The following is a 14,504-nucleotide window of genomic DNA, read 5'->3' on the forward strand; positions in this document are numbered from 1 at the left end:
AAGACATGAAAACATGACGTCAAAAATATTTCACAGGGACTGCACAAAAGCACAACTAATAATTTCTAGGCTAACAGTGCTGTTAATACTTAAGAAGTTTAAAAAATCAGATAAAAGTAGAGCTGAAATAATGTGATGATCGATCTGTCAGACAAGAAATTGGCAGCAACTGGGATAATCAGTCAATTGTATGACTCATTTTTTAAGCATTTTTTGGTTTTAAAAAAAGATTTTCTTCTTTTCTGTGTCAGGAAATTGTTATGAACTTTTTTTTTTACACACGCACTTCACATAAAGACAGTGTGACAGTAAATATAAGATAATGGTAAATATTGAAAAGTAAAATTCAGTGGAAATTTGCTTATTTTAAAATTATAACTTAAACAAAAACACAGTCACTACTGAGAAAATAATTGTAAGAATACAGTAAAATCCTTTAAAACATTTACAGTATGAAGCTACAACACCACTCCTGTATGACTGTTCCCTGCAGAGATATTTAATTACAACACATAATTCTCACCCATACACCTCTGCAACAAGACATTACAGAACTATTCTTACATGTACTGATGATCATTGAAGACAAAGCCACTATTGCTTTTTAAAGGTACAAATTTTACACATTTATTTAGTGTAATCTGTATTCTTAATTGTGTAAATGTACAAATTATCCCCCTGTCAAGCAATCAAGCCCGTCTAACGAGCTTTCAAGAACGCTTATCAGAACAGCTGCTTGTCAACTTGAACTCATGTGGTTGAAGTTTGGTGTATCTGCTCGCTGCGCTGTCCTCCTGCCCATTGGCAAAAGATGCATAAAAACCACAGCTGGCATTATTCCCACTCACCTCTGAAAATTTCTCCATTCCTCCTCCATGTTATGTCTGGAGGTGGTTTTCCACTGACCGAGCACTTGATGTGAACATCAGACCCAATCACGGTCAGCTGGCTCTGAGGAGGCTCTGTCAGCCACTTTGGCGGCTCTGGGAGATGTTAAGAAGACCCATGTTGGTCTGAGTCAAAAAAAAGACACTGCCATCTCTGTGTCAACGGTTTTCACCCACAAATACATGCATGATTAGCTCCTACCTTCCACTATCACATCAAAGTAGTGGACAGCCTTTCCAGCATAGTTTTGGGCTGTGCACATGTATCTCCCCTGATCCCTCCCGTCCACAGCGGATATGGTCAACAGCTTTCCAAAGTTGGCATATTTTGTCCGTGGAGGCAGGTTGTCTCCCATTTTCATCCATGTTACGGTCGGAGTGGGACTATGGCATGAAACAGCATGTTATGATTCGCAACGGCAGATAAATATGATAATAAATGTAGTGATAATGTGATGCTACAGCAAGAATACATACTATCCCTGTGGTAGACACTCAAGGTGCAGATTCTCCCCCTTCAACAGCACCTTCACTGTCTGAACACCAGAGGGCAGCAGCAGGTCAGGTAATCTCGCTGGGGGGGCTACAGCTGCATTGAATACATAGAGAATGGTCTTCTTCAGTCATATACACAATTTAAATCAAACATCAAATAATCTACACACAGGTTGACAATCAATCTGTTATCTGCAGCTATGTGGCCTGTTCACATGAGAAGAGGTGTTTTGATTTACACTAAGAAAGCTCTGATGTGTGAGTATTACTTACTGGCATTGCTGCTGTCATTGCCAGCTTTCACTGGAAGAAAAAACAAAACAGAGTGAGAATGATACTGGTAGTGATGGTTTGCCCTCACTAATATGTATTGCTCAATTCAGAGTCGCAGGTTTCCTGGAGCATAAACATGACAAGGCAAGCCCTGAAGAAGAGGAATGTATCAGCTGTTAACAGTAATAATACCTGGATACGTGACATTTTCTTCTCACTTCTCAGAGATCTGTCTTTGATGTCATGAAACAAGGATCTGTATGCGACACTCAGAACATTAGTGGCAACACACCATCATTTGCTATGAAAAGATAAAGTGTAGCGATGGAGACCTGAGCAGAGAATGAAGTCACCTCGCCACCTCTGTGTGTGTGTTGTAATCTCAGCTTCTCTGTTTATTGTTCCAGTAAATGGTTTGGCCATGAGTGCATATTAGTGCATGTGAGTCTGATGTGTGTATCCCACTGGCTAGCTAAATGCCGCACCTCTGCACTGCGCTCATACATTGGTTACCACTGATATTAGGGTGGCAGTGGCATAGCAGCGTAGCCTGCACCCTCCAGTTTCCCCTGGTTAACACTGTTAGCTCTGTCAGCACTGTTGCTGTTGTTAGCACCATTACCAGCTCAGCCACCTCCAAGCTAATAGTGTGCAGACAAACTCTTAATCATAGTTACATTCTGAATGTCGCATACAGCTCCTTTGACAAGTTAGCTACAGTAGCACAGCTGGCTATATTTTGGTTAAAGTCACACAGACTGTTTTGTAAACCTACAGCTCTTAACCACGACAGCCATGGCAGTTTTCTGGACGATGGTGCGTATTTTGGAGAAGGCAGCAAAGCAACAGTAGTCTGGACGACTGTCTTTCTGTAAGGCATTAGAGAAGTACAGGTTGCCATCAATGCCCATGGAAACCCTCTCATCCTGCTCAATGTGCTGGAGACCTGGAAAAGAGCATATTGGTATCAGTGATATGCTGTCAATGTAGACAGTGTCTGTTTCTGAGATTAATTTTGGCTCAGGTTAAATGTTGGCAGATTCCAATACAGTGGAGCCTCATATACACTACACTTTAATGGAAACAGCCTGAAGAGTTTCCTTTTATAGAGCTGGTGGACTCATAAGTGCACTGTGACAGCGTATTTGGTTTACATAGAGCCATTATTTAAGTTACGGGTCAGTGACGCTCTGTGTCACCCAATTCCCAGTACTTAACAGCTTCATTTAAGGCATAGCCTTAAGTCACTGGTTGTTTAGTCAATGTTCAAGGCAAACTTATAAAACATGTTCAGTTCTGATTTGTGTTACATGCCACTAATAGAAAGTGAAAGATATTTTTCCGGCTAATGCACGTGGAGTGCATGCAGTGAGCACAATGTTCTGCTGGGAGTGGAGATCGTCGCTGTTTCCTTTGATGTGGTTGCATTTTTCAGACATCAAAGTGTCTTTTGTCATGTGCGATAAATCAGTGTGACATATATGTGACAATCCCTGTAAATATAGATATGTGACTTAGAGTAAATAAAAAACAAAGATTTTAAACACAATTTTAAACAAGAACTGTGCACAAGTGTTTTCATTCAGTCTGCTCCGTGCCTCAAGGCCCCATCCACCTCAGCACCTAAAAAGCTGTTTCTCTTTCTGACATCAGTCAGATCTGTTGGAGGCGGCTGAGGAGCTCTCAAGGGGTTGGACACAAAACTCAGCCCCTATTGACAAAGCACTTCAGACAGAACTGAGGTGACTTCTTACACAGTAAATCGCTTTCTTTGGCAGTGGTGGGAAGAAAGTTGTGTGCCTCAAGAGTGCACTTTTCCTTGACTGTCCTTCTTACTGTCACTGCTAACTTTACTGATGGCCAGCGGAGGGTGAGGGCAGCCATGTGCCTCTTCCAAAGCACATGGTTTCAACAGCTACTTCTTTTGTGAGAAATTTCAGGAAGGTGTGACTCTGACAGACCTTCACTCTATTCACACTGTCCCACCTGAGAACCCTGCACAGTGGTAGGGCAATGACATGGGCACAGTATTGTAGTACTCAAGATCAGGTCTTGGACTTAGGAGGGGTGTCAGGAGAGGACAAAGAGGACTCTGGATTTTTATTCAAGTTGAGTCAAGACAGGGATTATCAGTAAACTGCCTGTGCAAAAAAAGAGTGTTGAATAAGAGGGTTACATTGTTTTCAGCTTGATAGAGCTTGTATTTGTTTGCTCACAGAAAGCAAAGGGAAATTCCCACACATAACATTTACCTCTGCTATACCTTTTGATCAACACATTTCTCAAGGTCACTTGAGAAACATACACACATACATACAGTATGGCAATAAAGGGGGTGAATAAAGAGGAATCTTCATTTGTTTTCTGTGTGTGTTTTTATGCAAATGTGGATCTTTCAAATTAATTCGAGGAGTGCCAATGCATGTTCCATATTTCATCGTAAGTCTGTCATGCAGTGTGGAACTGTCACCGGTCTGGTCTTGGTCCTGACTTGGTCTTGGTCTTGTCTTGGTAGTCTATATTCTTGGTCATGATATGGTCTGAGCTCAGATGGATTTGACAACAACACTGCCTGATCCATTACTGGCAAAGACTTCAATGGCGGACGAGTGTTTAGCCCATGGATGCATAGAGAAAACTGGATATAGAATTTAAAGGTAGGATCTGGAGGATTTTCAAACAAAACAAAATATAGACATATACAAATGAAATGGGTCCATGTCATTGGTTCGACAGCCCATTGGTTCGACATCCCATTAGTCCGACTGTCCGCGGTGCTGAACGGCTCGCGGCAGGCGTATGGTGCGCCGCGACCGGCTTGAGGCGGAGCAGGCTCACGGCTTATGTGTTTGTCACTTTCTTTTTCATTTTAACCCACACCATGATCTTTTCCTGACCCTAACCAAGTGGTTTTTGTGCCTAAACCTAACCAGACCTTAACCACAGGGCATCTTGATGATTTCGGAACGGACTAAGGAACAATGAGTTTAATATGGTCGGAACAATGGGATGTCGAACCAATGGGCTGTCGAACCAGTGGGCAGTTCCCAAATGAAATCCTGCTTAATTATCACCTGTGGGCTTCTAATCATGTGTGGTGGTGACTCTGTTTGCAGAGCTCCTGCCCTTTAACTGTATTTTGATGTTTTTGTGAGCTGGGACCCGCTTCTGGGTGGAGATTTCCCCAGCCAATGAGAGAGCGCAGGTGCCGTGCCCGAGCATGTCCAATCGTGTCCGAGCGTGCACCATCGCGAGCCTTGCCTGAACCTCTTCTGTCAAGCCTTCTTCCGTACCTCTGGGCTCCGTACACCCGGGAGAGTTGAGTCTGATAGGAGGGGCCGAATTTGAATGTGTGTTTACAAACAGCAACTGGAAAATCCTCCAGACCCTACCTTTAAGGTGGGGCCCCATTCAGTCCTATAAAAGTCGCTCAGTGGCGAATTAAGCCAAAAAAGTTCAACTTTGCAGGTGTAGAATTACCAGGAACTTCACCACATTGGGTCCACCTCCAGCTAACCAGAAAGCTGAGCTTGCACCTTTAGGTTTAGCCCTCCTCTAACTTGAATGAGGATAAAATGATTTAGTCTTGCGTCTTTTCTAGACTTCTAAAATGTTATCAGACTAAATGAAACAAATCCTGATAGTTAAATGAACGATTTCAAGGGGGTTGTGACACTCAAAAAAAATTAATCCACTGATTTACGGATGTCTCTTTCACATTGTAACTCTATGGGGAAAGTCTTTTGGGGCTTTAAGGCATCACATGATGGACGTGGAACTTATAGTTACACGGTTTGGCCACTATTACGAATTTGCGTCAAAGTCTGGTGCACTTCCTGGGGACCTGGTTTTGGCACTTCAACCCCTGCACCATCAACGCAACAAAAGTGAAGCACAACTGAAAGTGACACAGAGGCTTGAAGAGTCTTTATATTTAAAGGACACTGACAGTTTTTTGTTGGGGGGGGGGGGTCAATCAATCAACAGACATACCCACCATAAAAATCAAAAGCATAAAAAGTTGTTTTTGGCTTACCAAGAGACATCCAGTAGATCTGACGTGGGGCCACGCCTTCTGGAGGGTTACACTCCAGGATGATTGGATCTCCCTCCTTAACAACAAGGGGGGAATTATTCTCCTTTGGGAACTTTGGGATACCTAGTCAAAAAAAACAGACATTAGGAAGGAAGGAAATTCACTTATATGGTGACTTTGAAAAGCATTAGTCAGCAATGTCACGTGATGGATGAGCTTCTTATGTAAAGGCTACTCACTAGGGACTCTTAGTTCAATCTCCTCTGTCATGGCAGTTCCCAGCTTGTTAGAGGCGTAGCATCTGAATTTACCCTGAAACTGGTCGAGGTGTTTCTTGTGAAGCACAAAAGTGCCGTCTGTACGATCTATCATGACATAGGGAGGGACAAAGTCTTTGCCATCTTTTGACCATCTGTATCTGTTGGAGCAAAATATACAGTAGGTTTCCATCAGTCAGTCACTGATATACAGAGTATTATGTGGCACAGATGAAAGCTAGGATATTTTGTTACTGTTCATCTTCAGTCAGTTATTATGACAGCGATCATGTTGATGTCACTTACTTTGGTGGTGGGTTGCCCCTGGCTTCACACCTGATAGCAACAGTGTTGTCAAAAGGAAGAGCAATAATGGGACCAGATGTGTGGTTTATTATGGTTGGAGGCTGCTCCACTATAATATGAAGACACATACACACAAAATGATCACAAAAGTGCTAAATGTTGACATTGGTGATTAGATTTCTGTTATAAGATCACTCTGCAAAAAGAAAATACAGCTGTTTTTATTCCTGTTCTTTCCTACTGCCCTGTATGAAGCTGAGAAGTCAGTAACATGGCAAAGCTGTCATCCAACAACACTATAATCTGGACAAATAAGGTGCCTTAGATAGACACTGAACTAAAACATCACACCAGGACCTGACTGCAATGCATTCATAGCCCTAAACAAGAGAGAGACACGAAACCTTTTTCTACAAACACTTGTGACTTAAACAATTTATTCTTGGTTGTTAGTCATAATTTTAAAAAGCAGCTGACATTAATACTCAAACAGGACTGAAAGCTCAAAACATGTACACACATTTTTGACAAATGTAGAACAGACAGAGAAAATTAAAGATTACAAACTGAGCAACCAAACCTTGTACATCAACTTTATCTTTACTGGAGTTTAAGTACTAATTACATAAGTATGACCTTAACTGGCCTCATAAGACTCCTACCTTCAAGAGGGATGTTGAGGCCTGTGGCTGTGGAGGTCAAGGCCAAAAGCAGGACAAACTGCAGGCTCCCCACCAACCTCATCACCCTCCACTGGTTAATGGAGACAGTAGAGATCAGGAGAATGTGTTGATGCGGATCAGCGGGTGTCACTTGGGATTTGTAAGGCACAGAGGACCTGGAAGAGTCAGAGTAAGATTGTCTTGAACTAGAATTACTACTTTGCGAATCAGTCAAGTTGCAGTTACAGTTTACACCCATGTCTGTCCAGATTCATATGTAGCAATGACCATAGACAATGCTTCAAATATGGATGTTCCTGCAAAGAGACTGCCTATTCTAAAACATGGATGCTTCACACATATCTTCAGCCCAGTTTCAGGTGGACACCAAAGAGAAGGGTCACCAATTCAGTACCTAACCAAATGTCTCCCCTTCTGTACCTGATGACCAGAACATTTGATGTCACAGTGAAGTTGACCTTTGACCTTTTCGATATAAAATTTCATCACATAATTAGACATTCCTTTGAAATGTTGTCTCAATAAACGAATAAATTCTTGAGTCACAGTCAAAAACCTGTTTTGTGAGGTCACAGTGACCTTGACCTTTCACCACCTTATCCTAATCAGACTCGTTGAGTCAAAGTGGACGTTCATACCAAATTTAAGGAAATTCCCTCAGGGTATTCTTGAGATAGGGCCTTCACAAGAATAAGACAGACAAGGTCACAGTGACCTTGACCTCTGATCTTTGACCACCAAAATCTAATGAGTTCATCATTGAGTCCAGGTGGACGTTTGTACCAAATTTTGAAGAATTTCCCTGATGACATTCATGAGATATCGCATTCAAGAGCATGTGATGGACAGACAAACTTGAAAACATCATGCCTTTAACCGTGGCTAGCATCGGTGCGGAAGCGCCTCAAAAATAAAGGTCATAAATTGACTATATCAACTTGGGGAAAAACAACAGTTTGACTAACAATGGTAAAATAAGAGCCACAGGCATCTCTCCTAATCACAGAGAAGCAGCATTAAATGGGAAGGAGGGTTGCTTTGCTCTAAATGGGCTGTGAATAATCAGACTTAAGGTAGCATTGTTGAAAACAGCCCACTTTATAACATGGCTGACTGCCAAGAGAAAGTAATGAAAACCAGAAGGCAAATACAAAAAAAAAGTTCTGACAACATAAAAACCTGTCAAACCCATACACTGTCAAACCCATACACTTTGCATTGTTTTTTTTCCTATGATAATCTCAATTAAAATATATTAATGATTCCCTCTGTTCTGTTTTTTATAATTTTCTCTCAAATATGCTGAGCCTCGGGATAAGAATAAGGTTCTTCATGATGTTTTGCAAGTAAATGTGGATTACCTAAAGGGCATTTATTGAATGGATTTGAAGTCTTAGCACTAAAAGGCTGAGCAGTCACAAAGGAGTAATAGAAAGCAATGGACTAAATCATTTCAAATTAAATATTTAAACTTCTTGATTTTTACTTTCATCAATTCTAATCATGTGTATGTATGCAAAATGTCCCATTGAGGATGCAAGCTATTTAGCGTTAGTTGTCCCTCATTGTTGTGGTGTCGTAACACAACACAGCACAGCACTTGTCTGGAGATTACCCCTTGAACTATAAAGCCTGTCTGGTGGCATCGCATGGCATGCTTACAGTAAACCCAACTGGCATAAAGCTGCTGTCTGCTACGATCACTAGATCCAAGATGGCAGACTATAAATTGGTCTAAGCCCGTCACTATTTCACGGCTTAGTTCTCACAGTGCTGAGACTGTGGCGGCAGCACTGGCGATGCCAAATGGGTTCACCCTCTAGCTAATCCTGCTATCAGAGAATGAAGGCGGGGAGCTCCGGCAGTCACACAGTACGCTGCTTAACAATGACTGAGTGCTACTCAGGGTTCTTCTAAGGACGCAAAGCTGCATGTGTTGTCCCTTCTTAGCGAGAAAGGTTAATGTGGTAATTGTTATAGACTAGATGCAGGATTAAGCTGCTTGAATTTAGAATCAATTAAACAAATTGAGAGACTGTGGTGGAGTGTTATTTGCTATAAGGACTTTTTGTGATTATCTTCCACCAGATTGAATGGTAAACAAAGCTGGCTAGATGTTTGTTCCAGTGGAGTAAACACACATTTTCATGTAGTAATAAAGCTGTGAGGCTCTCTTATTCTCAGTCTGGAGCTAATGTACAGTATAATACCGTTTGATTCACACAGAGAGGCACACACACGTGCCCACATGTGCAACAAATATAGCTTTGCATTTGAGACCAACTATTGCAAGGGCTGGGCGATATGGAGAAAATCATATGTCACAAAAAAATTTACCAAATACCTAATATAATTGCAGCCATATTGTAAGGTTGAATATTGGTGCTTTCAAAAAATATTTAATACGTTCAGAAAATGAAAACTTTACTGTAATGCAACAAACAAAATAACAACACTTGCAGTATAACCAAACTCAAAATCCAAGACCGTATCTAGTTTCAAGTTATCACTATCTTGCCGATACATTGCCCAGCCCTACCTTCAGCACTACTGTACAGGCATAAGTGAAAACTTGAGTGATTGAATGACAGTGTTGTGATTTAAATCACAGACAGCAAACCATCAGCCCAGCAGAGCATGCCAAGGTAGAAGGCCCACAGCCCACCAGTGACATGAGAGGTAGGACCTTTTATCCAGATTTGTGTTGATCCTGGCAACACGGCAACAACCAAACTGGCAACTCTCATTCATGTGCAGCAAATCCACTGCCTGATGCACACCCAAGGAACTTGTGGGTTAGGCAGATTACAGAATTTTATTTGCACGTGGAGAACTGTAAACCTGCCACTTTAATGACAACTCAAACAAAGCTGACAGGTCCATTCAAAAGGCAAAATCTCTGGAGTGTAAAATGGGGTGGAGTCCCTATGTAAACAGATAACAAAGCATTTGTTTTGGGAGCCGAGGGATCTATTACCTGAACACATGGCAGATCATAGCCGCAAATCCGCAGGGATTGTGTTTCCTAAGCCAATAGTTGGCCAGGGCACTAAGAGTGTGACTACTACAAGACTAATCCTTGCCAACTCTGTATACACTGACCCCCTCCCTTTCTTTAAACTCAAACTTCTCCCTTAGACAAACCAGCTTCCCTATAGACTATCAATGTCCAGCTACAAAGTAAACACTGCAAAGTAATGCAGATATCTGTGCACACGTTATTCTACTCAAATACATGGCACAGCAAGTACAGAAAGGGACTAATGATAGCACACTGTTCATGAAGTAACCAATACTTACTGATTTTTGAGTCATGCTACATCTTAAGTCCACCTCTAGCTGAGGCCCAAGGCAGCTGCACTACAAGTCCATAAAAAAAGTACGGGACAGGACCATCAAGGGATCATTCCAACAACTCTCTCTGAACCAACATCTCTGACATGTCCTTCCTCCTCAACCTCACGTTGTACCTCCCCTGCAGGGGCGGGCACGCCTCCCTGCCCGCCCCTCCACTCAAGCGGCTAAAGGAGCGACAGCAGACTCACTGAAGTGACATATGTCGCCAAAGCCTCTCACTTGGCAAAGAGGCTCTCTAAGCTTGTGACAATGACTGGGACAAAGCCTGCACTGCGGGGCTACTCAGTGAGCATTAAAGAATGGGCGGAGAGGAAGTACAGGCATATCTCTCCCTCTCTTTCTCTCACTCACTCTCTCCCTTTTTCCCTGGATCCTTCCATCCTGCCTTCCACACACTATGCACGCCCATTTACACCCGGCTCGGTCTCAATGACTCTAATGCAATGTGTCTTAGCTCCATTGAAAGGAGAAGAGAGTCATCCTCTCTCAGAGGAAAAGAGCTTTTGTGTATTTTCATTTCCATGCAGTGCTCCGGGTTATTGATAGATGGAGGCATGGCAGAACATGCCTGAAATAGAAATGATGTTGATAGCAGGCCACGAGGATCTTTGTGATTTGGCTTTTCCTTTCCATTCTCTTTCTTGTATAGATTTTTATCACGCAAGCACGGTTTCTTATCTGGAGATATGTAAAGACACAATTCCATTGAATCTGCATTTTCCCTACAGTCATTCGAACAACTTAAATATCCTTTTTATGCAGAGGTCTCTGGATGTTATCTGTCTGAATTCTCTCACTAGGCCCCATTTATATTCCAAGGAGTAACGCAGGGATTTGCCATACAGGTGGCTCAATAGACACCTTTCTGAGTTTAAAGTGTTCCCAGATCTGCATTGTATCTAGGAAAAATGGAAATTTTTATCTACAACATCATTTTCAAAGCCTAATGGAGACATAATGACTGGACCAATATAGTGAGCAATGTGCACACTGCCCTGCAGGGTCATCCAACCAGCAGGAAAAGAGAGTTGACATTCACAGCCCAGCGTATTAAAGCCCGTAATTAGGTAGTGCAAGCTCCTTACCCTGAGATGAACCATTCTGAAGTGAAGCACGTTCTAAAGAAAGCTTTGTCAAGAAGTTCTGCAGGTAAAACAATCTTAACTGCGTTTGCTTTACCGAATAAAGACATAAGAAATGTCTTCCGAAATCTTCAAATTGATCTGGCTTTTGTTGTTTTTTTATGTGCGGATTAAAATATTGACATTAACTAGGAAGTAATTCTATTCATACTTTCTTACTTCTTTTAATTTTTAAACCACTGACTGAGGTCATCATCAGTGCAGAAGGGCTGGACATTATTTCGCAGTCCATTTCAGATAGTTGTCATCACTTCAAATGGACCTTTCCCATATTTCAGAGAGCATGGCCTCTGTAAACACTGAGACACAAACCTTAGAGGCAAAGCCTAACGGACTTTCATGTTCACTCAAGGCTTGGCATGCTATGTGCACAAAGGATTAATGTAAATCAAAAGACAATAGCTGCAGTATGGTCAAACATCATCTGGTCTAAGTAAATATATACACAGAGTCACCTGGCTGTATGTATGTTGTGAGAACATGTCAGCGTCAAAAGAAAAGGAGACTGAAAATACGGCACAGAAGATCAATGCTAAAAGGTTCAATACACGAAAGAATGATAGTTTGTTGTTGAGTCTTATTCCCAGGTCATCAAATACTGACGCTACCAACACAAAGTCATCGCTATTTGACAACATGGGAATGAGACTCAACACTCAACTATCTTTTTTTGCATACTGAAACTGAAAGTAATATATAATTTACAATAACATACAGTGTGTGTCGATTATTCAATTAGAAAACTAATCTGCAGCTCTTTTGATAATTGATTAATCTATTCTAAAGCATAACTACTGCACATTTACTGGTACCAGCCTCTCCTGTTTAAGAATTATATGCTTTTCTCTGTTTTATATCGTTCTCACATTAAATTCGTCGAAATCCACCTCTTGGGCAGTGACTTGCAGCATCAGAAACCAACAAAAAAGTTAAATGACTGCATGATACGTGTCCGTTATCGTTGTAGTTTAACAGCGACATCGGTGTCTAGGCAAATGTGGCGAGACAAGGCCAAAAGTTAAAGGAAATGACCACTTTAGAATGAAAATACAGACAGTACTTATTCACCCTCATGCCGACAAGAAGTCCCGTGTAGTTTTTTAATCCACAAAACTCGTTCGGGGTATCGAAGGATAACAGCTAGCCGGATTTTTACATACACTCGAAGTGCATGTAACCCACGTCCAAAATCATTTTGAAAATGTAATAAAACTTTAAAAGACATAATTTACTCCACTTTTATAGCATAATTTCTCACCGTGGTCAGTTAGCCTGCAGGCGTGCTGTGTTTACATGGCAACTCGCACGAGACTTGAGAACGCTCAGAGACGTTCTTGTTCTTGAGTCTCGCGAGCTGCCATGTAAACACAGCACGCCTGCAGGCTAACTGACCACGTTGAGAAATCATGCTACATTTTCAAAATGATTTTGGACGTGGGTTCTATGCATTTCAAGTGTATGGAAAAATCCGGCTAGCTGTAATCTTCCGATACCCCGAACGAGTTTTGTGGATTAAAATACTACACTGGACTTCTTGTCGGCATGAGGGTGAGTAAGTACTATCTGTATTTTCATTCTAAAGTGGTCATTTCCTTTAAGGCAGCGAATGTCTGACTGGGGTGTGTGGGAGGGGTGGCGGATGGGTCCAGCAAACATCAACTTTCACCTAAGAGAGCGGTGCTCGCGTCCTGTAAGATTCAAAAGCCAAGCCCTGTTCTTTTTCCTAAATCCAACCACGTGTTTGAACCTAACCATGTGTTTGTTGATGAAGGACACAAAACATCAATTTGCAGTGTTGGACTGACGTAGTGCATATATTTTGAAAGAGACTATGTAAACGTTTAATTTCCTGTGAAAAGTGTATCTACAAATGAGACAATGCATGTAACAGGCAGAACTTGAAATGGCGTCCCAGAACGTCAACAATCAACGCCCCCAGGGTACCTTGCACGTTGCATGTGAACATGTGAGGTCCATGACCAAATGTTAATATGTGACGAGGTCGGAGTGAGAATTTGTTCAATATTTGGTGGTTTTAGACTGTTGCTTGGACAAAACAAGACATCGGAACATGTCATCTTGTACTCTGAATAACTGTGACAGACATTTTTTGCTATGTCCTTTCACTTTATAGACCAAAATAGTCTGTGTTACTGTATATCAATTCTTGGGACAGCGATATGATATTTGCTGGTATCACAAAGTTTGCCGCAAAACAATTCTGATTAGATTCAAATTAACGGCCTGCCTGAGGCAAAATTAGTAAATATCCTTATTGTGTTTTTCTTGACTGGCTACCATTGACTGCTTGGCGCTAGGCCACTAGCACTCTTTGAATGTTCAGGGCATAGGTGCTCTTGGACAGAAATAGTGACACAGATGTGCCATGGGAATTTCCAAATAAAGGCATATCTTACAAATGAGGATATGTATCAATGTTTTCACTTTGCAGAAATAATAATACATCATCCATCATTTAAGTAATATATCGATCCAGGCCATTGATCCGTCACACCTCAACCAAACAACAAATCCATTCAGCGTGAAAATAATCGCTGCAGCTATAACCGTATCAGACTGATGAATACAATTTCTCCTTTCTCTGTGTAGGTCAAATAAGACAACTCAATTTGTGTTAGGTGTTTCATCTTATTGTAACGGGAACCATTACAAACAATTCTGCCTGTACAGGGCACTCTGAACAGGAGCAGACTTCCTTGATCCCCAACTGTCAGACATCGACATACTGCCATGGTCATACTACATCAGACAGGACCACGTGTTTGTAAAACTACACGCATATATGTATTCACCTATTTCAGGTTCAAAGTATCAACGATCTAATTATGACTCACAGCTGACTGCCTCAAACGCTCACGCAAGTGCCTCAACAAAGGAGAATGAACAGGACTTTGCCGAGTGTTTTCAGGGTCCCTACTCATGACCCCTTTCATTGTGCTTGTTAAATTAGCGTGAAAACTAAAACAAACGAGAGACAACGTTATTTGTGAATTTTCGACTTCACGTCTTCACCAACATCTCAACCCCCTGCGGTGACTAACAGAAAA

At 41.6% G+C, this 14,504-nt stretch overlaps 1 protein-coding gene across 5 annotated transcripts in view; it reads right to left on the minus strand.

Moving 5' to 3' along the window:
- Positions 1 to 14,504, minus strand: part of LOC125891701 (neural cell adhesion molecule L1-like protein) — a 72,259-nt gene that overhangs the window by 38,557 nt on the left and 19,198 nt on the right. For 4 of the 5 annotated variants that reach the window (XM_049581141.1, XM_049581137.1, XM_049581140.1 and 1 more), the window contains exons 2-10: positions 6,917 to 7,092; positions 6,255 to 6,363; positions 5,931 to 6,109; positions 5,692 to 5,814; positions 2,431 to 2,601; positions 1,656 to 1,685; positions 1,365 to 1,476; positions 1,090 to 1,271; positions 849 to 983 (exon numbers count right to left, since the gene is read on the minus strand). In XM_049581141.1, the coding sequence (XP_049437098.1) occupies positions 849 to 983; positions 1,090 to 1,271; positions 1,365 to 1,476; positions 1,656 to 1,685; positions 2,431 to 2,601; positions 5,692 to 5,814; positions 5,931 to 6,109; positions 6,255 to 6,363; positions 6,917 to 6,998 (1,123 nt within the window). In that variant the 5' untranslated portion in view covers positions 6,999 to 7,092. Of the gene's footprint in view, positions 1 to 848; positions 984 to 1,089; positions 1,272 to 1,364; positions 1,477 to 1,655; positions 1,686 to 2,430; positions 2,602 to 5,691; positions 5,815 to 5,930; positions 6,110 to 6,254; positions 6,364 to 6,916; positions 7,093 to 10,237; positions 10,360 to 14,504 lie in introns of those variants that run through there. The other variant, XM_049581139.1, reaches the window with a different exon arrangement.

The sequence above is a fragment of the Epinephelus fuscoguttatus genome, linkage group LG7, assembly GCF_011397635.1.
Source record: "Epinephelus fuscoguttatus linkage group LG7, E.fuscoguttatus.final_Chr_v1".
Classification (NCBI taxonomy): Eukaryota; Metazoa; Chordata; class Actinopteri; order Perciformes; family Serranidae; genus Epinephelus; species Epinephelus fuscoguttatus.